This window comes from Canis lupus, chromosome 27, assembly GCF_003254725.2.
Source record: "Canis lupus dingo isolate Sandy chromosome 27, ASM325472v2, whole genome shotgun sequence".
Lineage (NCBI taxonomy): Eukaryota > Metazoa > Chordata > Mammalia > Carnivora > Canidae > Canis > Canis lupus.
Window position 1 is genome coordinate 17,598,863 of NC_064269.1, and position 25,233 is coordinate 17,624,095.

The window sequence follows — 25,233 nt, forward strand, 5'->3', positions numbered from 1 at the left end:
TGTTGAGAAAAGGAATGGATAAATAAGTAGGATGTTCTTTTCAAATAGGATAGACAGAAGTTTCCTGTTAGTACAGTGACTCAGACTAGGGGACGTAGGAATACTAAGAGTTTAGTGTTCCCCCTTGAGGTCTTTTACAGATTTTGTGACTCAAGCATGTTTTTTTCCTCTGGTCTAGTTTCTTAACAGACGCTACATGACAGAAGTAGATTATTCAAGCAAACAAGATGAAGAGCAATCTTGGGAAGCAGATTATGCTAGAAAACCAAATCTCCCCAAATGTTGGGATATGCTTACTGAACCAGATGGTCAGGAGAAGAAGCAGGAATCCTTCAAGTCCTGGGAGCCTTCTGTTAAGCACCAGGAGGTATCAAAGCCTGTGGTTTCCTTAGAACAGAGGAAACAGGATCCAAAACTCAGGTCCACTCTCCAGGAAGAGCAGAAGAAGCAGGATGTATCTAAACCCAAGCCAGCTTCTAGCCAGTGGAAGCAAGAAACTCCAAAATCCAAAACAGGATATATTCAAGAAGAACAGAAGAAGCAGGAGACACCAAAGCCTTGGCCAGTTCAGCTGCAGAAAGAACAGGATCCAAAGAAGCAATCTCCAAAGTCTTGGACACCTTCTGTGCAGAATGAACAGGACATCACCAAGTCATGGACCACTCCCATGTGTGAAGACCAGGATTCAAGACAGCCAGAGACTCCAAAATCCTGGGAAAACAATGTTGAGAGTCAAAAACACCCTTTAACACCACAGTCACAGATTTCTCCAAAGTCCTGGGGGGTAGCTCCAGCAAGCCTCATACCAAATGACCAGCTTCTGCCCAGGAAGTTTAATACAGAACCCAAAGATGTGAGTTTGTACCAGTCTACTTTGGTCAGTGTAGGCATTAATAAGGACTTGGGGTAATAATTTTAGTCCTCTTTTTTTAATTATTTAGTCCTCTTAAATTCTACAAAACCATGTTAAATTAATGTGTAAAATGTTTCACTTAACTCTAATGCGTAAGAAAATTGGGAGTAGACCTAGTCTGTTTTGAGCCTAACCTGAGATGAAATTTCCAGTTAGAAAATATTGTTTGAATGCCAAAATTTTAATGACATGGCACGATGTGAAAATAATGGATAGTTCAGACAAGACCATAATATGAACAAGTGAGAAGTCTAAATGTATTTCATAGAATGAGGGGTGTGTTTTTTTTTTTTTTTGAGGGGCTTGTTTTACTGTAAGTCACTCATTGTCTTCGACCTGGCACACAGGTGACTTTTTCTTTTTTTTTTTTTTAAATATTTTATTTATTAATAAGAGAGAGGCAGAGACATAGGCAGAGGGAGAAGCAGCCCCCCCCCCCAAGGAGCCCAATGTGGGACTCGATCCCAGATCCCAGGATCAGGACCCGAGCCAAAGGCAGATGCTCAACTGCTGAGCCACCCAGGCATCCCAAGATGACTTTTTCTGACAGAAGTTACATTTTTCTATATTTTCTTGTTTCTCTTTCACTCATTTATAATCACTCAGATTAGCCTGTACTATTGTTGAAGAAGGTACATGTTGGTTGCAGATATTCTAGAAAGTTTGATAGGATCCAGAGAGAGAGAGAGGCAGAGAGAGACATAGGCAGAGGGAGAAGCAGGCTCCATTCAGGGAGCCTGATGTGGTACTCGATCCTGGGATCACACCCTGAGCTGAATTGAAGGCAGACTGCTGAGCCTCCCAGGCATTCCGGAAACTTATCTTCCCAGTGTTGTCTATCTCTGTCTGGTAGTCTTCCCCATACTTCAATGCCATTTTAGCCAGAGTTTTTCTGATAAATCATTGGCCCTCTAACAGAATGAAAAACATTTGCTTGGAAAAATCAAAGCATTGCATTTTATAAATAATCTCTACCTCAGTCCTACCTCATGGGAAGAGAATTTTAGAGTTGTCTGCTTTTGCTAGCCTTTCTTCCTCTTCAAGTGCTAATATCGATTTTAAAACTTTTCTCACCCTGTAGAAGATTGATAGCTTTATTTCATTAACCAGATATCACATAGCAGTAATTGTAATGACAACTATTTTGAGAAACTTATTTTAAAAACCCAATTTGATATTTCAGTAAGGCTGCTTTTAAAAACCCAATTTAAAATTCCATTAGGTTTAGCAGTGGTGAGCCTTTACTATACCAGAGGAGTGTGCTCTTTGTTGAATAGTATTTAAAATCAAGAGTGCTGATTGGAAAGGCCAAAACTCATTTAATTTGCTTTGATGGTATAGACAGTATTATACTGAAACTGCAGGGCCTTTCAGTGACTGAGAGGATGCTTTCCTGTATAATACACTATCTGTCTTGCAATCTTAGCTGCCTAAGTACAGTCAAGGGCAAAATCAAGTTCAGAGCTAAAAGACTAGATAACATGAAATTAATCACTGAAGTTCCTGCTTTTCTCCTTTCATATATTCACTTAGGGTCTACTAACTGGTTTTATGACACTCTTGACCAGCTTAGCTTTGTGACTTTCCCAGTGAATTGGAAAGTCGAGAAGAGTTGCTGGTAGGCGAGGCACACCAACAGCTGTAAGGAGTTAACTATATGAGCAGTAGGTTTTTAATTCAGGGTATATGGAATTCATAAGCGATTTAACATGAAGGCTAACCACTGCATAAACATTAGTAGCCCCCCCAAAGTAAACTTACTTGATGACAAATGTAGTGTATTTCATCAATTTTAGGATATATATGTATACATTTTTACATCTTAATGTTAAATGTCTGAGATCAGACATTTAAAAATGAGAATGGTGGTAGTAATTTTTTCTCAGAAATCATTTATGTGTCTACAGCTAGTGGCATCTTAATATAAAGGACATAAGCTGATTGTGTGCAATGAAAAAACTTTTATCAAAGAAGTTCAGTTATTCTGGGTATTCCCATTAAAAAGGATATTTTAGAAATATTTTAAGATGTTCTGAAGGGGAGAGAAGAGTGCTTTAAACTTTATTAAGAAAATGCATTTATGTGGAAATTCTTTACCTGAGATGAATCTGATAAATGGGCTTTGCTAAGTGTTTCGATTTTATTAAGATGTAGCTAAGATGAGTTTCTTGAATTAGGCTGTTCAGTGTGAGTTTCACTCTTACACGTTATGGGTTTATTTTGTAGGTGCCTAAGCCTATGCATCAGCCTGTAGGTTCTTCCTCGACTCTTCCAAAGGATCCAGTATTGAGGAAAGAAAAACTGCAGGATCTGATGACCCAGATTCAAGGAACTTGTAACTTTATGCAAGTATGAGTCGTTCTTCAATGAATCTTGAATGATATTCCTGGGGCTGTTAGCTTCTGATCTGAAGCATTATGATGACATTGTTAAGAGCATAGATTCTGGTGTTCAGAATGCAAGTGAATCTGGCTCTGCCACTTCCTAGCTTTTATAGTTTAGGGATGTTACTTCACTTTCTGCCTCTCTTTTGAAAAAATGAGGATGATGGTTCTTGCTAAATTTGAAATAAAATGAATTAAACATGTAAAAACTATTAGTGCTTGAATATAATTTCTGCTGTAGAACATGGCTAGTTTCCACTGTGAGAATCTACTCTGCTTGGTATGCTGGTAGGTGCTATTGTGTCTAGAAAATTGCAAGACAATTACTGCCTTCAAGGAATTGATGTTGTAGTTGTAGAAGATTGTAGTGTTATGGCAATAATGAAGTGCAAAATTGTCATAGGCTTACAAAACTTCAGAATAGTATGATCCTACTGAGGAAGTAGACAAATATTTTTGTGTAAATAAAAAGATCTTATACTTTGGGAATAGACCTGCATTTCTTCTTTATTTTCAGACCTGCATTTATTTAAATCCCAATTTTGCTGTTTACTAGCTGTAAAATCTGTGGGAAGTTATTTAGCTTGTAACCCTCTTCTAAAATGAGGGAGTTCCTTACCCCGTTAAGATAAATGAAAGAACTAAACTGTACAAGCGTACTCTAACTAGAGTGTAGCTTAAGTATTCAAAAGGCTGGAAACATTTCTAGGAGAACCAAGATAGGCAGATGGGAGAAGAGAATGGTTGCTCTTTAGGAAAGGTTTAATAATAGCATGAGCCAGTTTAGTGGTTGAGATAATTAAAACCCTCATTGCTTGGGCATAATAAAAGTGAAAATACAGGATTTTAAAACATTTATTTATTCATGAAAGACACACAGAGAGGCAGAGACATAGGCAGAGAGAGGCAAGCTCCATGCAGGGAGCCTGATGTGGGACTGGAACCCAGGACTCCAGGATCACACCTGTAGCCAAAGGGAGGTGCTCAACTGCTGAGCTACCCAGGCATCCCAAGGTTACAGGATTAATGTGTATGCTTAAGACCTCAAGTCAGGTGTTTAGTTTTTTCCCCCAAGGTAAGCCTTACAAATATGTGAAATAATTCTAAGGATTGACAGTTACTTTAGATTTTATTTTTAACTTTTTATCTCTTAAGACTAAATTGTAATATATTGTGATAGTTATTAGCTAGATTCTTTTTTTTTTAATTTTTATTTGTGATAGTCATAGAGAGAGAATGAGGCAGAGACACAGGCAGAGGGAGAAGCAGGCTCCATGCACCGGGAGCCCGACGTGGGATTCGATCCTGGGTCTCCAGGATCGCGCCCTGGGCCAAAGGCAGGCGCCAAACCGCTGCGCCACCCAGGGATCCCTATTAGCTAGATTCTTATAGCTAATAGCTATGGATAGCATCATGAATAATGTTAATAGCTTTAAAATGAATAATTGTTTCTAGTCATGATTTAGTTTTGTCTTTAGGAATCTATTCTGGATTTTGACAAACCTTCAAGTGCAATTCCATCGTCACAACCGCCTTCAACTACTCCAGGTAGCCCAGTAGGTATGTAATCATCCTTGATACTTAGAATAAACATGTATAGGATAAGTAGTTGAGTCTTGTACAAATTTTACTCTGTATTTTAGGGGTTAAACTATGCACTAATTTATTCTAAGTGTATCTATGTCATTGGTTACATAAGGGTAAATTACATTAAGACATAAGTGTACTCCTTTGGCCTGTTTGCATTTTAGAAAACGTATCCAGATGGTTGAAGAGATGTGCAATGACCGTTTTTGCAATTTTTAATGTTATTTTTGAAGTGACTGGAGTCCCTTTGACTCTAAATCTAGTGTTGAAACTTTTCAATCCTAATTATGAGTGAAATTACCTCAGTGATATTTAGTATGCTAATTAACACATTAACTAATGATGGAGCCTAGAATTAAATCTGGTCTGACGTACAAACTTTAGGCTTCTTGCTCTACAATAATTTATTTCTGGGAGGAATGAGGTAATTGAAGCCATAGTCCGGTTGTAGTGAGCAGCAGACACCAAGTAGAAGATTGGTGTAGTAATTCTGTGTGAAGTAAGGAGAAGAGTGTAATTAATAAAAGTGATGGACATTAATAAGATACCAAACGAAAACTGTATAATTGAAAAAGTATATTAACATACATGATTAAAGAGGAAATGAACCTGGAAGGGACCTATGACTTATTTTTGAAATTTGGAACTTGAGTAGCAGTTGGTTACTATTCACGATAGCTCAGATCTTCCAGATGACTATTACTAGTTATTTTTTTAAGGTAATAGTTCTTTTGGAAGCCTCAAAATGCTGCTTTACTTGTTTATAACCTCAAAACATTGTGTATCACAGAACGGATTAATATCCTGTTCTTCAATCCTTTGTGAGTTTTTAGAGCTCTAATAGAAAAATTCATGATGAACTCGATCTAGTTCTTTTGGCTACTGCTTTTTTTGTAAAGTAAGAACTTTAGTTTCTACTCATTTGAGATGCATAAACTTTACTCCTCCCTCAGTAGTTTACTGTTTATTTCACTATCTGTAGCATCTACAGAACAAAATCTATCCAGTCAAAGTGATTTTCTTCAAGAGCCATTACAGGTAACTTTTCCAAAGTAATCTATCTTTGCTATTTTTTTTTCCTGTTTTGCTCTTCTGGGAAGAAACTCTTGATTTGGTAAGAATGATCAGACTTGCTTATTTCTAATATACCTAAATAAATGATCGACAGTGTTCTAAGGATATCTAGCTTTATAGATTAAGTACAACTGGTCCTCAAGGTTACCTAATGACTATGGGGAAGAACTCCGTTAAAATAGAGAAGGCTAGCTGATTTTAATAAGGAAAAAGCAAGACTAAAAAATTCAGAGGTACCTTGTCTGGAAATCTTAACTTTGCCATTGAGCTACCTAAGTCACTTGGTATGGTAGCACAGTAAAGGGTCTAAAAAAAAAACACTAATTTTGTTAAACCCATGGTTAGCTAATCTCCCACCTCCCTCCACACGTAAGAGTTAACATTCCGAGGAACTGATTTTCACAGAACATACTTAGAAATCCCTTAGGGACCAGATCATTGAGATCCCTGATGCCACATTACGATTCCATCAGTAGTAAGTTCAAGGTTTGCTAGTTTTCTGTTCATAACCTTTAAAAAAAAGCTCATGATCTTCCTGAAAACCTTATTGCAATTTTCTTAATAGTAACAGCTCTGACAGGTTAAATATTTTTACCAGATGGCTCAACAGTTGTTGCCTTTCTGTCCAAAAACTTCTGAGTAAATACCATTTGTTTATAGTAGTTTATATTTAGATGTGTGGCTCAGTTTTCAAAATACATTAAGCTGAGTCCTCACTCAACTCATTGCTATAAAGGCTCCATTTTTTCCCTTCTGGCTGTTAAGGTTCTACATGAGCTTTCATTTGACAAGTTAAATTTTTTGGGAATATACTGGTCTTTAAATACTTTAAAGATTTTACTTATTCATGAGAGATAGGGGCAGAGACAGAGGCAGAGGGAGAAGTAGGTTCCATGCAGAGAGCCTGATGTGGGACCCGTCCAGGGACTCCAGGATCAAGCCCTGAGCCAAAGGCAGATGTTCAACAGCTGAGCCACCTAGGTGTCCCACATCAGAAGCTCACTTTAATAATAAAGTTATATATTCCCAGAAATCATAGACCCTATCAGATCATAATTTCCAGAGGTGTTAACCTAGCCATCTATTTGAAATGAGCTTCCTGGATGAATCTGCACATCCATTTTTTGGGAATCACTGGTGTCTACCATCATGTTTACTCAATACTTAAAACTACATTCAGCTGGTCTACTTGAAGAACAACAGTTTGGACGCAAGATCGGCAATAACTTGTAAATAATAGTAATGTGAAGAATGTGTTATTTTGTTAAGTGACTCTTTTAACTCAAAAACAAAAGCTTAAGTATCAAGTACCCTGAGTTGTCTTAACATAGCATTTAGAAGTCTTTCTCTGGCAAGAGAGTTCTGTCCCTACAATAGCCAGTCTGAATTATTTTGGACAGTTGTCTCATTATTTTAATGAGAGGGCTAGAAGAAAGGCCTAGCTTTAGAAAGACAACAGCTTCTTAATAGTTCTGTTATTTTGGTAAGGTCTAAATTACAACTATTTAGGTATATAAAATGTTCTATAGGATTTCAGACTTTTCATAAGAGCTTTTTAAAACTTCGTCTTTGTCTCCCTCCCAAGAAGTGGCCTATTACAATGACCCCATCTAGAAGGTCACTGAAACACTACTCTGGATATTTGGTTGCCGTTCATTAGTTTCCAGTTTACCCATTATATTACTTGGGCTTCTAAGAATCACATCAAAGCATTTATTTTTTTCCACATCAAAGCACTTAGATAAAAGGACTTGATTCACTGACACTTTGGAGCTTGAGATTGCTAGATTTTTATAGATCTTAGTTATATTCTAATATTGTTGTACTACAATTCTTTTTCAGCTACTCTCATAGCTTATCAGTTATAATTGTCTCCACCCTTAGTTCCTACTCTGCTTTCTCAATTTTTGTTTTATAAATATTATTAGCAGTAATTTTTTTAGAATTTTGGTGCAACTGATTTATGTAGAGCGGATCCTTTCTATTTACCTCTTTAAGACATTGGGAGCACTGAGAGTGAAAACATGGTTATTATGATCCCTGGCAGAGCTGTGTCTAGAGTGTTAAATGTACCTTGAGCTGCTTCTGGTGAACTGCTATTGAGTGCCAGATAGAAAGTCTGGCCCCAGGTTTCCAGGGCCAAGAATCTTGTTAAGTGAGGACAGGATTAGATGTGTAGCTTTGGTGACCAGCCCTGGAATAGCTAACTGCGTGGGTTTGACTCTCAGCTCTAACACTTAAGTTTTGTGTGATCTTGTATAAATTACCTAGCCTTTCTTTGCCTCTGCCTTATTGTCAATATAAGGGGAATGGTTGTATCTGCCTTACAGAGTTATTGTCAGGATTAAATGTATTAATAAATATAAAGTGTTTAGCATAGTACTTGGCAGTAGTGAGTGCTTGGTAAGAGTAACATGTTAGGAAGCCTATGGCCCAGGAAATAAAAAGTGAACAAAATATGCTTTTTTATAATGTTTTATATTTCCCTGTGTCTAGGCTGCTTCTTCTTCAGTTACTTGTAGCTCAAATGCTTGCTTGGTCACTACCGATCAGGCCTCTTCGGGATCTGAAACCGAATTTATGACCTCGGAGAGTCCTGAGGTAATAAGAGACCAATTGTCTTAATTTCTTTTCTGTCTTAAAGAACAGCAGAACCAACTTACCTTATGCATTATGGGCACAATCAGTTGAATGATTTAATATTTATACTTTACTAATGTATTGCTTTCTGTAGATGTTATGGTCCTGGAACTTACACAGGTAACTTTGCCATATAAATGGACTTAATAGTGTATTGCCTTATCAGATACAATAAATATGTCTAAATTGCTTATGTTAAAAAAGTTGAAAAGTTCTAGATAGGATTAGGTCATGTTTCTCATATTTTTATATCAAAGGAATTCTTAGAAAAATCTACTTATGTAACTGAAGACTCAGTAAGTTTATAGTGTTAGTATTAGCACTGTCTCCATTGGAGTAAGTTACATTCTCTTTTGCTAATTTTGTCAGTATTTTGACAGTACAGTTGATCCTTGAACAACATGGGTTTGAACTGTGCAGGTCCACTTACATACATGGAGTTTTTGATAAGCATGATATAATACTGTAAATGTATTTTCCTTATGATTTTTTTAAAGATTTTATTCATGACAGACAGAGGCAGAGATAAAGGAAAAGGGGAAGCAGGCTCCATTTAGGGAGCCTGAAATGGGACTCGATCCTGGGATCTCCAGGATCACACCCTGGGCTGAAGGCGGTGCTAAACCACTGGGCCACCAGGGCTGCCCAGATTCTTTTTTTAAATTTTTAATTTCAGTAGTTAACATACAGTGTTATGTTAGTTTTGGGTGTACAATTTAGTGATTCAGCCTTTCATAAATCGCCTGCTACTCATCATTAGTTCACTTCTTATTCCTCATCACCATTTAACCCATCCCTCACTCACCTCCCCTCTGGTAACCATCAGTTTGTTCTCTATGATTAAGAGTGCTTTCTTGGTTTGTTTTTTCTTTTCTCCCTTGCTTATTTGCTTTGTTTCTTAAATTCCACATGAACGAAATCACATGGTATTTGTCTTTCTCTGGCTTCATCTGTGTCATTACAAATGGCCAGATTTCATTCTTTTTTTGTGGGTGAACAATGTTACATTGTGTGTGTGCACATACATACCACATTTTGTTAACTCATTCATCAATTGATGGACACTGGGGCCTTAGCATTTTCTTAACATTTTTCTCTAGGTTACTTTATTGTAAGAACACAGTATATAATACATATAACTTAAAAAATATGTTAATAGACTACTGTTATTGCAAAGCTTCCTTTCTGTCAGTATAGGCTATTAGTAAAGTTTTGACGGAGCCAAAAGTTAATATGGAGATTTTTGACTTGGGGGTCAGCATACCTAACCTGTTATTCAAGGGTCAACTATATTGTTTGTGTTTTCAATTCTAAAGTGGTAGTTTTTGCTAAGTTTGAGCAAGTCCTTGAAGTAAGTATAGTGAGATACCATGATTTTTTGGGTCAAGTTAGCAACTCTTAGGTTTTATTACAATATAACTATTATACAAGAGAATGTATTCATTATAGAATATAAGAAAATAGAGATACACCTTAAGTTTTTTTGTGCAGACTTGTACTAAATTAAAATTATTTGGTTCCTCATTTTAAGAGGAAAATGTGACCAAGTGAGTCATAGCTCTCTACTTGGGATTTGTTTTTTGGTATGTTTTTATTTTTTTTTATTTTTTTTGTTTTTTTGGTATGTTTTTAAATAAGCCTTTGAATTTGTAATCTGTTTCATCAAGGACTTGCTTATAGATAGTAGATAAAGATGATATAAATTAGATCAAGTTTGGCTTTCTTTTTTAGGCAGCCGACATAGCAATCCAAGAATAAGACTTTAAAATAAGAAAAAATTAACACTAAGCAACTAACACAAGATTTTTCTTAATTGTTCTGTATAGATTTGGAATAATACTATATTCTTAGCTGGAAAAAGCCATTTCAGGGTTTGAAAAGTACCAAGTATTCATAAAAAGTTCAGCACCTCATCTGTTAGACTGATTAATAGTAAGACTCTTTCACATAGTCAGCAAGCTGTGCAAAGCAAATGCTAGTGTGCATCCTCAGCAGTTGTGATTTGAAATTGTAAGCAAAAGCTATTCTTTTGCATTCCTGTGTCCAAATGTCATCCTATAGAACTTGCTGACTTATGCTAGCCTGGGGTTTAGTGTAAGTTAACTGCTTGTTACATGGCAGGTGATTGGCTGATGCTGCATTTCTCCTCCTCAGGCAGCAGTTCCCCCAAGCAAGCAGCCGTCTTCACTAGCTTCTCCAAATCCTCCCATGTCAAAGGGCTCTGAACAGGGCTTCCAGTCACCTCCAGCAAGTAGTAGCTCAGTAACCATTAACACAGCGCCCTTTCAAGCCATGCAGACAGTGAGTATAAACGTAAATAACAATTGCAGTTCATTATTCCTGTTAAAAACCATTGTTTCTCTTACTAAGTACACGATAATGGATGTATGTGAAAAACTTTGCTTTTTTATTCTTATTTGGATTATTTACTCTTGTCCAATGCAAATATTGTTTGTGGTTGAAGAGTATTAAATCCAAAGCCTTGAGACTTTCGAATGGGTATATTATTGGAACATTTTCCCCTCTTAGAAAATTAGTAAGGAAAGCTGAGGATCCATATTAATTAAATGAAATGTGTGGGTGAGAAACATAATTTTCTATTTTAAAAAGATTTATTTATTTGAGAGAGTGAGGGGAGGAGAGAGGGAGAAAGAATGGTAAGCCGAATGAGTGGAACCTGACAAGGGGCTCGATCATATGACCCTGAGATCAGGCCTGAGTGGAAACCAAGTCAGACACTTTAACTGACTGCACCATCCACATGACCTGAGAAACATAATTTTCTGTGAATAGGTTAATAGTACTAACCACTACTAATACTACACAAGTGGTGGTCCATGGCATCAATAACCTGAAATATGGACACATACTTGGGTGTTCCATCATTCCTTAAGCTTTTGTTTTTTAAAGATTTTATTTATCCATGAGAGACACAGAGGTAGGGACATAGGCAGAGGGAGAAGCAGGCTCCCTACTGAGCAGGAAGCCCAATGCAAGACTTGATCCTAGGACCCTTGGATCGCAACCTGAGCCAAAGGCAGACGCTCAACCACTGAGCCACCTAGGTGTCCCTGAAACTTGATTTCCTCTTGATCCCATGCTGGTTTTTGGAGCATTATTTGTTTGGTATTCTTAAGTACATATTCCTCTATAAATTGTTTAAGTGTAAGGCTCGACAACTAGGTTTCTGTTTATTCTCTAAAACAAGATAGTATAAAACAGCTCTTTAGGAAAAAAGAAGTTTTAGTCAATAAGTATCTAATGGTGCTTTAATGCCCTACAATAGATACTTTTGAGTGATGGTGGTGGGGTAGAGTCAGTGGAATGGCCATGGGAAGCAGGTACAATGCAGGGAGATAGATTGATAAATTCAGACACCCGAATTCACTAATCTTAACACTTCCTGCTTGCCACTTGGAACTGTTTAGTTTTTGTTTTTCTTCTTACCCTGTTAGTCCGTCCCTCCTACTCAGTATTGCCAAATTGGTTTTACTGACTTTCTCATTCCTAATTAAAAGCAATGATTCATTACAGAATGAAATTGAAAGTCCTTTGCTTGACACTTAATAACTTTTGAAGTCTGATATAATCTTTCTAGGCTAGTCCCAAGTACTTGGCTTCTATGTTTTTTTAAAGATTTTTTTATTCATAAGAGACAGAGAGACAGGCAGAGACAAAAGGCAGAGCGAGAAGCAGGCTCCATGCGGGTGGCCTGATATGGGGCTTGATCCTGGGACTCCGGCTGTGAGCCGAGGGCAGATGCTCAACTACTGAACCACCCAGGTGTCCCTGGCTTGTATGTTCTCATCACAGTACCTTTTTTGCCTATGCCAGTCTGTCTTCTCTACCTGTTTGAATCCTATCCAGTATGAATTGACTCTCATTTGTTATTAATTTGTTTACTCATTCAATAAACAGTGATGAAATCAGACATGGTTCTCAATGACTGGGATTGGTTTTTGACAATGAAAAAGAGACAAGACTTTGTGCTCAAGAAGCTTATATTTCATAATAGAGGCCTATTATAGGCCTCTATTCACTAATAGAAAAGTTCATATATATGATATAATCAAATGCTATATGTTGTGGAAAAAAAGAAGCAGGATAAGGGGGCTAGAGATGCTATTTTATAGACAGTGTTTCGAGTCTGGACAGGTCACTGCCAGGCACCTGGTAGAAATTTAGGGAGATTGGTAGATTTTTTTTCATCTTTAATTTTTGAAAAAAGTACCCTTTCTTCCTATGTAGCTTTCATTCTCAGTCTTTTTTTTTTAATTTTTATTTTATTTTTATTTATGATAGTCACACACAGAGAGAGAGAGAGGCAGAGACACAGGCAGAGGGAGAAGCAGGCTCCATGCACCGGGAGCCCGACGTGGGATTCGATCCCGGGTCTCCAGGATCGCGCCCTGGGCCAAAGGCAGGCGCCAAACCGCTGCGCCACCCAGGGATCCCCATTCTCAGTCTTATATCATAGTAGCAGGAAGATTAATTTTTGTACTTGAATTTATATCTGTTAGAAAACAAATAGAAGTGGGTTTTTTTTGCCATGGTAAAATATGTATAAAAAAATTCACCATTTTAACCATTTTTAAGTATATAATGCAGTGGCATTCAGTACATCCACATTGTTGTACAGCCATATCCACTATTTCCAAAGCATTTCATCATCCAAAACAAACTGTACTCCTAAAACAATAACTCTTTATTCTTCCGTCTCTCCAGTTTCTGGTAACTTCTCTTCTACTCTTTGGCTCTACAACTTTTACCTATCCTAAGTATTGATATAAATTCATGGAAATTCATATATAAATTCATGTAAAATTCATATAAAGACAAAATGTCTTTTTGTGTCTGACTTACTTTACTTAGCATAATATTTCAATGGTTTTCTGTGTTGTATCATGGATCAGAATTTCATTCTTTTTTTTGCTAAATATTTCATTGTATGCATATTCCACCTTTGGGTTGGGGCTCTATGCATAGTGCCTAATATGGGGCTTTGAGGTCACAATCCTGAGATCACGACCTGAACTGAGATCAGGAATTCGATGCTTAACTGACTAAGCCACCCAGGTGCCCCTGTACTTGCTTTTTGTTTATCCATTCAGCTGTTGATGGATACTTGGGTTGTTTTCACCTGTTGCCTATTATGAATAATATTTTATACTTATGTGTATTAAGTATTTAAACTTATATAGATTAGAACCAAGCTACAGATGTTTTAATCTTAGCTTACAAAACCCAAGTTTCTACTTGCATTTCTTTTGGGTATATGTGAGAAGTAGAATTGCTGGATCACACAGTCGTAAGTCTATGCTTAACTTTTTGAGGAACCGCTATACTATTATTTTTTAAAGATTTTGTTTGAGATAGCATGAGTGGGGGGAATGGTGGGGGAAGTGGGGGGAGGGAGAAGCTGTCTCTTCACTGAGCAGGGAGCCTGGAGTGTGGAGCTTGATCTCAGGACCCGGGATCAATCCGGAGTTGAAGGCAGATGCTCAACCGACCAAGCCACCCAGGCGCTCTCACCATACTGTTTTCCACAATTGGTTGCACCATTTTACATTCCCACCAGAAATGCACAAGGTTTCATTTACACCACATCTTCACCAACACTTAGATTTTCTGGTTTCGTGTGTGTGTTTTTTTTGTAACAGTCATTCTAATGGGTATGAGGTGGATCTCATTGTGGTTTGGGTTTGTATTTCCTTAATGACTAATGATGTGTAGCATCTTTTCATGTGCTTATTGGCCACTTCTCTTTGGAGAAATGTTAAAGTCCTTGCAGAGTTTTGTTGGATGTCATCCTTAATTTCTATGAAACTTCACAAAAGACTGTCTTCCCTTTTAAGGTATTTAATGTTAATGCACCTCTGCCTCCACGGAAAGAACAAGAAATAAAAGAATCCCCTTATTCATCCGGCTACAATCAAAGTTTTACTACAGCAAGTACACAAACACCACCCCAGTGCCAACTGCCAGCTATACATGTAGAACAAACTGTCCTTTCTCAAGAGACTGGTAAGATCTTTGAGTATGATAATTTTGAAGACAAATGAAAGCTCATTGAATGGAAAACTACTCAGTAGTGATAGGTTAGGGGTTCTTTCTTACTAGCTAAGCATTATTTCTTTTCATGTTCAAGTGTTGAGAAACACTTAAATGCCTTTTCTCTTTGGTTAAGTTCACCTGTTTAATTTTAACTTTGGTAGAGGTAGCACCTAGGTGGTTTAAACTTGAACCATGCAGATATTTTTAAATCTGATTGCCTTGATTACCATGGACCATGATAAGAGAGGTATATAGGACACTATAGCTGCTTTTATGAAGGTTTTTGAAAGCATTCTGTTAATTCTTTTAGCGCAGATAGCTATCTGGCCTTGTCTCTGTTCTTCCCTCTTCTAATAAAGCATTGATTAAAGTGAAGATACAACTTAGTGTGCTTATTCCACTGTTTGCTTGGAGATAAAAAACTAGTTTGCTCTTTCATGCTATTCTAATACATGAAAGAGTAGGCAACTCTGCAGTTATTTCAGATCCCTTTTAATTTTTCTAAAACTTAAGATTGAGCAAATGAATTGAGCATTCTGGGTACTTGGTTAATCACAGGAGGTAATAAATGTAAATTCTTGGACCTATCCACCTCAGTGTGAAAGCAGAGCAGATGATTTACATAACAGTTATTTGTCACATGCTTTCTCAATTACAGTATGTATTAAAATTCATCGTCTTTTACTCTTGATCTGGAATATTTAGCCTTTTTTCCCCTTTAATTGTGGTAGAATATACATAACATAAAATTTGCCCTTTTAACCATTTTTAAGTATACAGTTCTGTGGCATTAAGGACATCCAGATTGTTGTGCAGTAATTACCACCATTCATCTCTAGGACTTATCTTCCCCAACTGAAACTCTACCCATGTAATGCTGACTCTCCATTCCCTCTCCTTAACAGCCCCCATGCAACCACCCTTCTCTATGAATGTAACTACTCTCGGTGCTTAACCTAGAGTAAGTACAGTCATACAGTATTTGTCCTTTTGTGACTGACCTATTTCACTCAGCATAATGTCTTCAAGTTCATCCATGTTGTAGAATGTGTCAGAATATCTTCCCTTTTTAAGGTGAATAATCTTCTATTACCTAAATATGTATATGTGTAGATACCAGGATCTCTATACATCCATTTATATAGTACCTGGTTTTTTTTTTAATACAAGAAAATTGCATTAGACGTTTTGATATACAATGACTTTTAAGTTAAAGAGTATTAAACTTTTGTTACCATTTAACTCTTGGACTCTAAAACTGTTTCCTTAAGCAGCAAGTTATCCTGATGGAACTATTCAAGTAAGCAATGGTAGCCTTGCCTTTTACCCAGCACAGACGAATGTATTTCCCAGACCCTCTCAACCATTTGTCAATAGCCGGGGATCTGTTAGAGGATGTACTCGTGGTGGGAGATTACTAACCAATACGTATCGGTCCCCTGGTGGTTATAAAGGTATGCTCTGAATAAAGTTTAATTATACTGAATTATTTTGTTTATATATTTACTTAACTCAAAACTATTTTTGCTTTACCTTGTTCTTTTTTTAGTTGCCCTCCATATTGTGGTAGAGAATTCCCTATTTCTGCAAAATACAGTATTTCTATTGTACCTGTTGTGTATGTAACAGAGGAACTTTTTGTATGAAAAGCAGGTTGATCCTGTGATTTGCTGAAGTGAAAGGTTGAGCATCTTTTTCCAGGGATGAATTTTGGTTTTCATGTTTAAGTACTTTCCTTTCTTAATTGACTTGATTGTTTAAAATATGTCATAATTAGACAATACCCACTTTCTAATTATTTGTCTATTAGAGGATACTGTAGATAAAAACAGAAACTTTGAGACTATAATAGTGATAGTCTCTTAAGTCTTAGATCTGATTCCAAGTGTTCTGTCATTGCTTGGTATTAGCAAAAGTGTTCTATCTAGACAGGCCGTAGCTACTCTGCTTTCTTAGTCCCCACATGCATTCTAGCAATGGTAAATTTCTACAGTTGTCTTATTTGAAGTCGGCGATATTTTATAAATATGTTTAATGGTGGAAGCAATATCAGTAGAGTTTGCTTATAAAGAAGGCATAAATCTAATGATGGTATTAATAGGATCAGTTTAACTTTTAAAGTGGTATGGAATTAACTATTGAAAAGTTTAGTATAATTTTGCCCATAATTTTATTTAAGTTGTTTATTTATTAGGTTTTGATACTTATAGAGGACCACCTTCAATTACCAATGGAAATTATAGCCAGCTACAGTTCCAAGCTAGAGAGTATCCTGGAACACCTTATTCCCAAAGGGTAAGAAGAGTTGTTGTAGTTGAATAGTTGTACAGCTGTTGATGTTAAGCCGGCAATTAAATGATAGCAGAGTCACTCTGTTGTAGAACTACTTGTTAGTACTGTGGAGAGTAGTTGAGTTGGAAGATTTTCCAGTAACCAAAGAGGGTAAATGACACCTGCCTGTTAACACAGAACATAAAAGGTCTTATCATGTTTTTAGTATTAACTCATTTATTCCACCTTATAAGAGAAACTGGGGCTCAGAAATAAGTTAAATAACTTTTCTAAAGTCACTCAGCAAGTGGTAGAATAAACGCAAGAATTTAAGTTCTTTTAACTCCAGACCCTGTAAGCTTCACTTTGTTATGTTGCTTTCAATTTAACTTCTAGATATCAGGTGTAGCAAAGGTCTTTTTCATTAGTTTAATATTTTTGTTTATTTTTTTTGAATAACTGAACAGATTTTCTTTAACTATAATAAAAGATGGATAACAAATCTTGGGATCTCCCTGCCCTTGGTCATATATGGATATGAATGTATACATCAGAATTTTCAGTTTTGACGTTAAATAAGCCTCTGAAATAATGTATATGGTACCAAACCGAGTTCTGTTGTAATAAAGTACCTGTATTTGAAGAGCTTATAGTTAGTTACACAAAGTAGGGTCTGTGCAGAGGCAGTATTGAAAAGGGGTTTAAAACATGCTTTAAAGAACACACCAGATCACCCAAATGACTTAGGTTTGATCTCTGATTTCAAGACTTCCTTTGTTTTGTGACATTATTAGGTATGTTGTGTAAACTTTCTGTGCCCTGGTTCCTCAGATGATACTCAGCTGTTAGTTCCCCATCTTACTCTGAAGTGTTGTGAGGATATTACTCTGAGCTATCCTTAGGATTAACTGAATTAATATATGTAAATGCTTAGTGCCATAATGCTGGATGTATATCAAGGATGTGAATTTTAGCTCAGATAACATGATTGAGATGGGAGTGCATTTATTAATACAGACTTCAGTATTGGAGCTGTTCTTAACACCAGTATTCTAGAATTGCTTCCTTTTTTGGTATTTTTTTATTGGAGTTCGATTTGCCAACACCCAGTGCTCATCCTGTCAAGTGCCCCCCTCTAGAATTTCTTCCTGAGGCACCTGGCTGGCTTAATCAGAGCGTGCATAATTCTCCTTAAACTTATAGTTAATTAATTAATTTATTTTTGAGTCATGAGTTCAAGTCCCATGTGAGGTGTAGAGCCATCACATTATTAATTCCTTCCTGAGGAAACCTAAAATTAGTAGCAGTGGTTGCTATTAGGAAGAGGATTAGGAGTTTGGGGTAGGAGGCTTAATTATTGTGTACCTTCTTGTACTGTTGAGATTTTTTATTGCATGTATTAATCTAGTCATACCACTAACCATTCTTTTCACATTGTATGGAGGTTGACTTTTTTTTTTGAGGTTGACTTTTCACCATAGTTGGTAGTCCGTTTGAAATGTTCCCTCCTGAACATTTTTTGTTTTCAGACAATGATACATTCATATAATTCTTATCGACTCCTGTATCAAAACAGAACAAAATAAAACCCTAACATAATTGTCTTCACAGTTCGATTTATAATCAGAGGAAGATTGAAATAGTCTGCGTTCTTACCTTATTTCATTTTATCTTGAGATAAGGGATAGAGGATCAAGCCCTATTTCTAAATTTTCCCTCATTACCTATCATTGAACTGTATCTTACATAGTGTTTCCTAGATGCCCTATCATTTTTGCAAATAATAGTATACCTAGTTGGTCAGGTTAATTAAGAGATGAAGCAAGTACTGCTATTGTGGCTCTTGCTTTTATTTTTCTTGGTATTTGGAAATATATGATCCTCTGTGGTTGTTGGAGAAGGCCAGATAAAAGGCTAAGAGGACTTTAATCTTACAGATTTATCAGCAGTAACACTGGGAACTAAGTAATCATCTTGCAGTTTTTATATCCAGGTTACATTTTATGTGTTCGTTTCAGGATAATTTCCAGCAGTGTTACAAGAGAGGAGGGACATCTGGTGGTCCTCGAACAAATTCAAGAGGTAAGGATAATTAAGTGGGTTACCTGAAACATACCTCTAAATCTTTATCTTCTTTGAATTTTCCCCCAGAATATGTTTTTACTGCTTATCTTTTAAAGTTTTTTGTGTAATGGTAGTACTGCTGACCTGAGGGAGATAGACAACTTGACCTGCTATGGAAATCAGTTGTCCATTTAATTAAAAGTAAATGTATGCTTCTTTCAGTTTGCTTGGCACCACAGCCTAATTCAACCTTGGGTACATATTCACTATGCATACTTGAAATAGTTTCATGTGATGGTTTAGGATTATGGCCCATTGTGATAACGGGCACTTCTAGATTTTCTAGTGTCACTACATTAAAAATATAGGCATAAACAGCAATTAAGACACCATGACTTGAAATTTCAAAGGCAGGATGTTATAATACTCTTTAAAATGTGAAGGTACTATTAAAAGATAAACAGTGTAACTGAGAAAATCAAGAATTCCTGAGGATTAACTAACTTTATCACAGGAAAACAATCTTTTTAAGAAAGCAGTTGATATATTCACACTGTCCTGGCCTTTTATCTGAGCTTTTATCTGTACAGTACTTAAAGTGTTTTTATTTTTTTATTTTTAGTTTTTTACTTAGTGTTTAAAATTTTATGATATCACATTAACTGGGAAATGTAGAACAAAAATTTATCATGGGGCTTATTACCATAACAAATTAATCTTTGGCAAGTAGTTCTAAAAGTCTTTCTTTAAAGTAGTCTTAAGTTTTTTTGAGTCATCATACATTAGATTCTTTGAGTATGTTTATCACTGAGGAATGAAGAGCTGAGTTAGAATTATGGAAGAAAGATAAAGTAGTATGAAGAGCGTTTGAACCTGGGTTTTTAGACTTTACTAATCGAAACGAGTGAAATAGCCAACATTTTCGGGAGCCTCATTTTCTTAAGAAAACTGTTAAGAAAATGAGGCTACTAGACAAGATCATCTTAGGTCCTTTTTGACTTTAGGATAAAAGCCTATTGGCTAGAAAAATCTAGAAAAGTATACTGTAGCTATATTTTGTTGCTTTTGTTTTAGAATTTACTATAAAATGTATCTTTATCTGTGTTTCAGTAGCCGACTAATGTTAAATATTGTGTTCAAAGCTAACTGCTTCATTATGAGAAACTCACTGTTGCTAATAAAACAGCAGGGTGGAGTGATTCTTCTCAGGTGAGCAGCCCAGAAAGAGACAACGAAACCTTTAACAGTGGTGACTCTGGACAAGGAGACTCCCGTAGCATGACCCCTGTGGATGTGCCCGTGACAAATCCAGCAGCCACCATACTGCCAGTACACGTCTATCCCCTGCCTCAGCAGATGCGAGTTGCCTTCTCAGCAGCCAGAACCTCTAATCTCGCCCCTGGAACTTTAGACCAACCTATTGTGTTTGATCTTCTTCTAAACAACTTGGGAGAAACTTTTGATCTTCAGCTTGGTAGATTTAATTGCCCGGTGAATGGCACTTATGTTTTCATTTTTCACATGCTAAAGCTGGCAGTGAATGTGCCACTATATGTCAACCTCATGAAGAATGAAGAAGTCTTGGTATCTGCCTATGCCAATGACGGTGCTCCAGACCACGAAACTGCTAGCAATCATGCAATTCTTCAGCTCTTCCAGGGAGACCAGATATGGTTACGTTTGCACAGGGGAGCAATTTATGGAAGTAGTTGGAAATATTCTACATTTTCAGGCTATCTTCTTTATCAAGATTGAAAGTCAGTGCAGAATTGACAGTAAAAGGATGGTGTTCTAATTAGTGGGGTTAAAGGAGAAGTAGTCTTTGCCCTTGTGACTGATTGGATTAGGAAAATGGTTTCATTCCTAGAGGAAGGAGGAGGTCCTTACTTTTTTTGTTTTCCTCCCCAAGGTGAAAAATTTCAAGCTGAATGACAATTAGCACTAATCTGGCACTTTATAAATTGTGATGTAGCCTCGCTAGTCAAGCTGTGAATGTATATTGTTTGCACTTAATCCTTAACTGTATTAACGTTCAGCTTACTAAACTGACTGCCTCAAATTCAGGCAAGTTATAATGCCTTGTTGTGCCTCAATAAAAAAGTTACATGCACCTTCAGTGTTCTTATTTGGTTAAAATTTAGTTGAGGTAAAATATTTAACTTTTACTATTCATCACTGATATCTTTTGAATGAGTGTTTATTCATGTGTTGATGCTATTTTAAAGCAAGACTATAGAACAGTTCTTTTTAAGAGTTTTCTCTGATTATACATGTAATTCATCAAAAGATTTCATCTGCTTTCCATTGGCTATTGAATAACATTTCTCCTTGAAGCTATTTTGTAGTAGGACATGTTATCTGTTAGCTGTCTTTAAGTAACTACTACATCTATAATATAATACAAGATAAACAGGCATTACATTTTCTAGTGGATTCTCAATCTCAATAGACCGAATGTTTAGTCATGAGAAAGCATAGATCTCTGGTCAGGTAATGTTATGTTTGAGTCCTAATTTTGCCACTTAGTTACTAATTTCTTTTTTTTGTAATAGACCATTTCTATAATCTCATAGGTCAAATGTGAAGTTCAGTTGAGAATATCTAAAGACTTAACACAGTGCCTGGCACATAAGTATTTAATAAATGTTAGGTGATGTAATTTTCCCCCTCATATATAATGTCTTATGTAGTATTAGTGTAGCAGGCACTGCCAGAGCTTAGTATTCATTTTAGTCACATATTCTCACACTTGACAATTTAAGCTCAAATATGTTTCTCATGAATAAGTATTTTATTGATTAAAGAATAGTTTTTATGGGTAAGCATTTTGTTTGCAGTATTCTGGAATATAGGGAAGGATTGGAGAAGGGCTTTGTTAATCCTACAACTAACTTACTGAGGCAAAAAGTTCTTTTTTCAAAGATTTTATTTATGTGTTCGTGAGAGAGGTAGGAGGAGAAACCTGCTCCTTGAAGGGAGTCCTATGTGGGGAATCTATCCCAGGACCCTGGGGTCACCACTTGCGCCAAAGACATGCTCAACCACTGAGCCACCCAGGTACCCACTGAAAGTTCTTGTTTGACAACTCTCAGGTGCTGAATCTCAGGGAGTTGGTATAAGAGCATAAAATTATTTTTGTTTATTTTAGTCCTGGGCATGGCTTCAATTAAGCCCGTAAGCCACATTTAACTCTTCATGGTGTTAAATGTTAGTATTCTCAAGATAGAGGATATAATGTGATTAATAGAATTTTTTCAACTCATGGTAGATGTGGGGTAGAGACATCAGTATCCTAGTTAATAAGTTAACAGCTTTAAAAAAATTTTTTTTAAGGATTTTATTTATTTCTTCATGAGAGACACAGAGAGAGAGAGAGAGAGACAGAAACACAGGCAGAGGGAGAAGCAGGCTCCATGCAGGAAGCCCGATGTGGGACTCGATCCCGGGACTCCAGGATCATGCCCTCGGCCGAGGGCAGGCGCTAAACCGCTGAGCCACCCAGGGATCCCAGTTAATGGCTTTTTTTTGTCCGGAATACAAACTAAAAAATTATGGAAAAGCAGGGACATTAAATGACCAAGGGGAAAATTTCATTTTTAAGAATTATGGGTCAAATTCAACAAGGCCTCTCAGCCTTTTTTTTAAGAATTTATTTAATTTTTTTAAAGATTTTATTTATTAATTCATGAGAGAGTCAGAGACACAGGCAGAGGGAGAAGCAGGCTCCACGTAGGAAGAAGCAGGCTCCACGTAGGGAGCCCGATGTGGGACTCAATCCTGGGTCTCCAGGATCACACCCTGAGCCAAAGGCGGCGCTGAACGGCTGAGCCACCCAGGCTGCCCACCTCTCAGCTTTTTTAGCCATTTTATTTTCTACAACACTAGGGTCTCCAACTTAGTCTTTTCTCCTACACATAAGACCATTTTTATTTATAAATTTACTTGAAATATTGTGAAGAACTGTCAAAGTGTCTAACAAAGAGATTGATTAGGTTATTCCCTTGTGAAGACAGTCATGTTTTGGGACAGTCTTCTAAATGAAATATTTTCCCCAGTGTAAAGACTGAATTGGAAATGAACAATCCCTAGACTTGGGGAGAATGAATGGGCAAGATCTTTAATTCTGAAACAATGTAACATTTTGAAGACAGTTCTCCAGGAAAGTTTAATCGCAAAAGTCCAGATATCTTTACAGAAAGGTGTACATATGCATATATTTTAAATGTATTTGCAAGAGATGGAGTGAGGGTCTCTAGATAGGTTTAGCCCATTTATGGACCTGGTGCAAAGAACCTGTATTTATTCAGAAGAACTTGTAGATACAATTGAAGGAAGGCTTTCCCTATAGTTACTATGTAGTCCCTGAATATGTAGATACTCATCTGTGTTACGGGGTTGAGAGATGGGGGAGGTGAAGCTTTTCTGTGTACTAAATTCCCCTTGGAGTTATTTCACTTTAAATTTTTTAGTCTTTTTAAATGAACTCTCCCCCAACGACAGTGAGCTTCTGTTACCACCTGTGTAATGATTTAGTGAATAAATGCAGGTATTTAAAGCAGGATATGTTTTTTTGAGAGATTTGCTCACTCTCCTCTTATACCAATTATGTTAACTGCCTCATTGTTTCAACTTTCTCAAGTCCTATTAATAGCTGTATTTTTACAGTGCTTTGACATCACCCTGTTTTATACTACGATATAGTAGTATACTATACTTCTGTATCTTGCCTATTGTAAATAATGGCCAATATTTTCTGCCATTTCTGCTAGTATGTATAGGAAATTTGATAATGTTGGCTTTAAGGAAAGGGGGTTGTAGGAAGAGAGGAAAACTTCCACTTTCCATTGTGACTTATTGTAGAACGTAAAATATACGTATCGCATTTTTTGTTAAAGATGCTAAAAGATAAAATTGCAGGTTTTATGGTTCTTATACCACCTTGTCTTTCTTTGGATGGTGCTTGAGGAGGTGTTTCATCATTAAGCCTGGGATAACAGAAGAGGTAGAAGGTAAAAACCTAACTACCTTCCATCTTTCACTATTTGCATGTCACTTGATCATTTACAGAGTACTCTTATCTATGTGATCTTCCTGGATCCTTACAGTGGCTCTGCTGAGGCAGATGCTGTTTGGGGGCATAAGAAGATTGAGACTTTTGGAGATTGATTTTCTAAGGTCACTAGCAGAAGTTCCTGGGCCAGACCTAGCATTTTCTACAGTACTTTTTTTTCCTCTTTAGTTTTCAGGGGCTTTTGCTTTTAACATTTCCCATGGTTTTGCACGGACAAATGTTTTTGGTGCACTGCTCAGTTTTGCTGTTTAACCAAACCTTGTGAACTGGACAAACTAGATTCAGTTGAGGTGTCCTCATAAGGCGTCGTTCCAATAGCTCCCGAAGTTGAGACCGGATGACTCCTTTTCCATTGTGAAAGTGAAAGCTGGAGGAAATAAACAGCATTTTGAGAAAAACCCTGATTTGAAACTATTTCTTAATTTAGTCATAGTTAATACTACTGCTATCATTAGTTTCTATCCCTTCCCACCATCACTACCATTGTAGTCTCTTGGAGACTATCCCCTATTTCTTTAGCTTATTTATCACTTTTTTTAATTTTTAAAACTGAGAGGTCTGTCAATTCTTTTAGAAAAGTGCACTCAGATCCCTGGGTGGCGCAGCGGTTTAGCGCCTGCCTTTGGCCCAGGGCGCGATCCTGGAGACCCGGGATCGAATCCCATGTCGGCCTCCCGGTGTATGGAGCCTGCTTCTCCCTCTGCCTCTCTCTCTCTCTCTGTGTGTGTGACTATCATAAATAAATTAAAAAAAAAAAAAACAAAAAAAAGTGCACTCAGTTTTTGTTTACATGTTCCATTTTAAAGGAGACTATCATCGACTTCTATAACATTAACAAAGTACTAAAGATCTTACGTTTATAAGATGTATGTATACGCTCATATATTTCAGGTGTCATGATGTTGAGCCCTGGTGATACAGAGGCTTTTGGAGTAGAGATATTCACGTGCTGATTATTTATCATGTTTTAAAAATTGTATTATTAAACTTAAGAGTTTTTTGTGCATTGGGTTTTAACGCCCATTCTCTTTACCATGTGGACTAGATTCAAGCCTATTAACATAGACCAGCAGATGAGCTGCTGCCAACAGATGGGGAAGACAGCGGTGTGATATTCCATTTAGAGGACTAAAATGTTAAATCTCAAAGGCCACAGTGGCAGTGCTTGCAGTAAA

At 36.8% G+C, this 25,233-nt stretch overlaps 1 protein-coding gene across 8 annotated transcripts in view; it reads left to right on the top strand.

Moving 5' to 3' along the window:
* Positions 1-21,097, top strand: part of CAPRIN2 (caprin family member 2) — a 43,250-nt gene extending 22,153 nt beyond the window's left edge. For 2 of the 8 annotated variants that reach the window (XM_049102968.1, XM_049102975.1), the window contains 11 exons: positions 179-853; positions 3,140-3,262; positions 4,776-4,857; positions 5,867-5,922; positions 8,455-8,559; positions 10,753-10,899; positions 14,454-14,622; positions 15,924-16,106; positions 16,847-16,947; positions 18,942-19,005; positions 20,174-21,097. In XM_049102968.1, the coding sequence (XP_048958925.1) occupies positions 179-853; positions 3,140-3,262; positions 4,776-4,857; positions 5,867-5,922; positions 8,455-8,559; positions 10,753-10,899; positions 14,454-14,622; positions 15,924-16,106; positions 16,847-16,947; positions 18,942-19,005; positions 20,174-20,742 (2,274 nt within the window). In that variant the 3' untranslated portion in view covers positions 20,743-21,097. Of the gene's footprint in view, positions 1-178; positions 854-3,139; positions 3,263-4,775; positions 4,858-5,866; positions 5,923-8,454; positions 8,560-10,752; positions 10,900-14,453; positions 14,623-15,923; positions 16,107-16,846; positions 16,948-18,941; positions 19,006-20,129 lie in introns of all 8 variants that reach the window. The other 6 variants (XM_049102973.1, XM_049102974.1, XM_049102970.1 and 3 more) reach the window with 6 other exon arrangements.
* Positions 21,098-25,233: the final 4,136 nt, after the last annotated feature.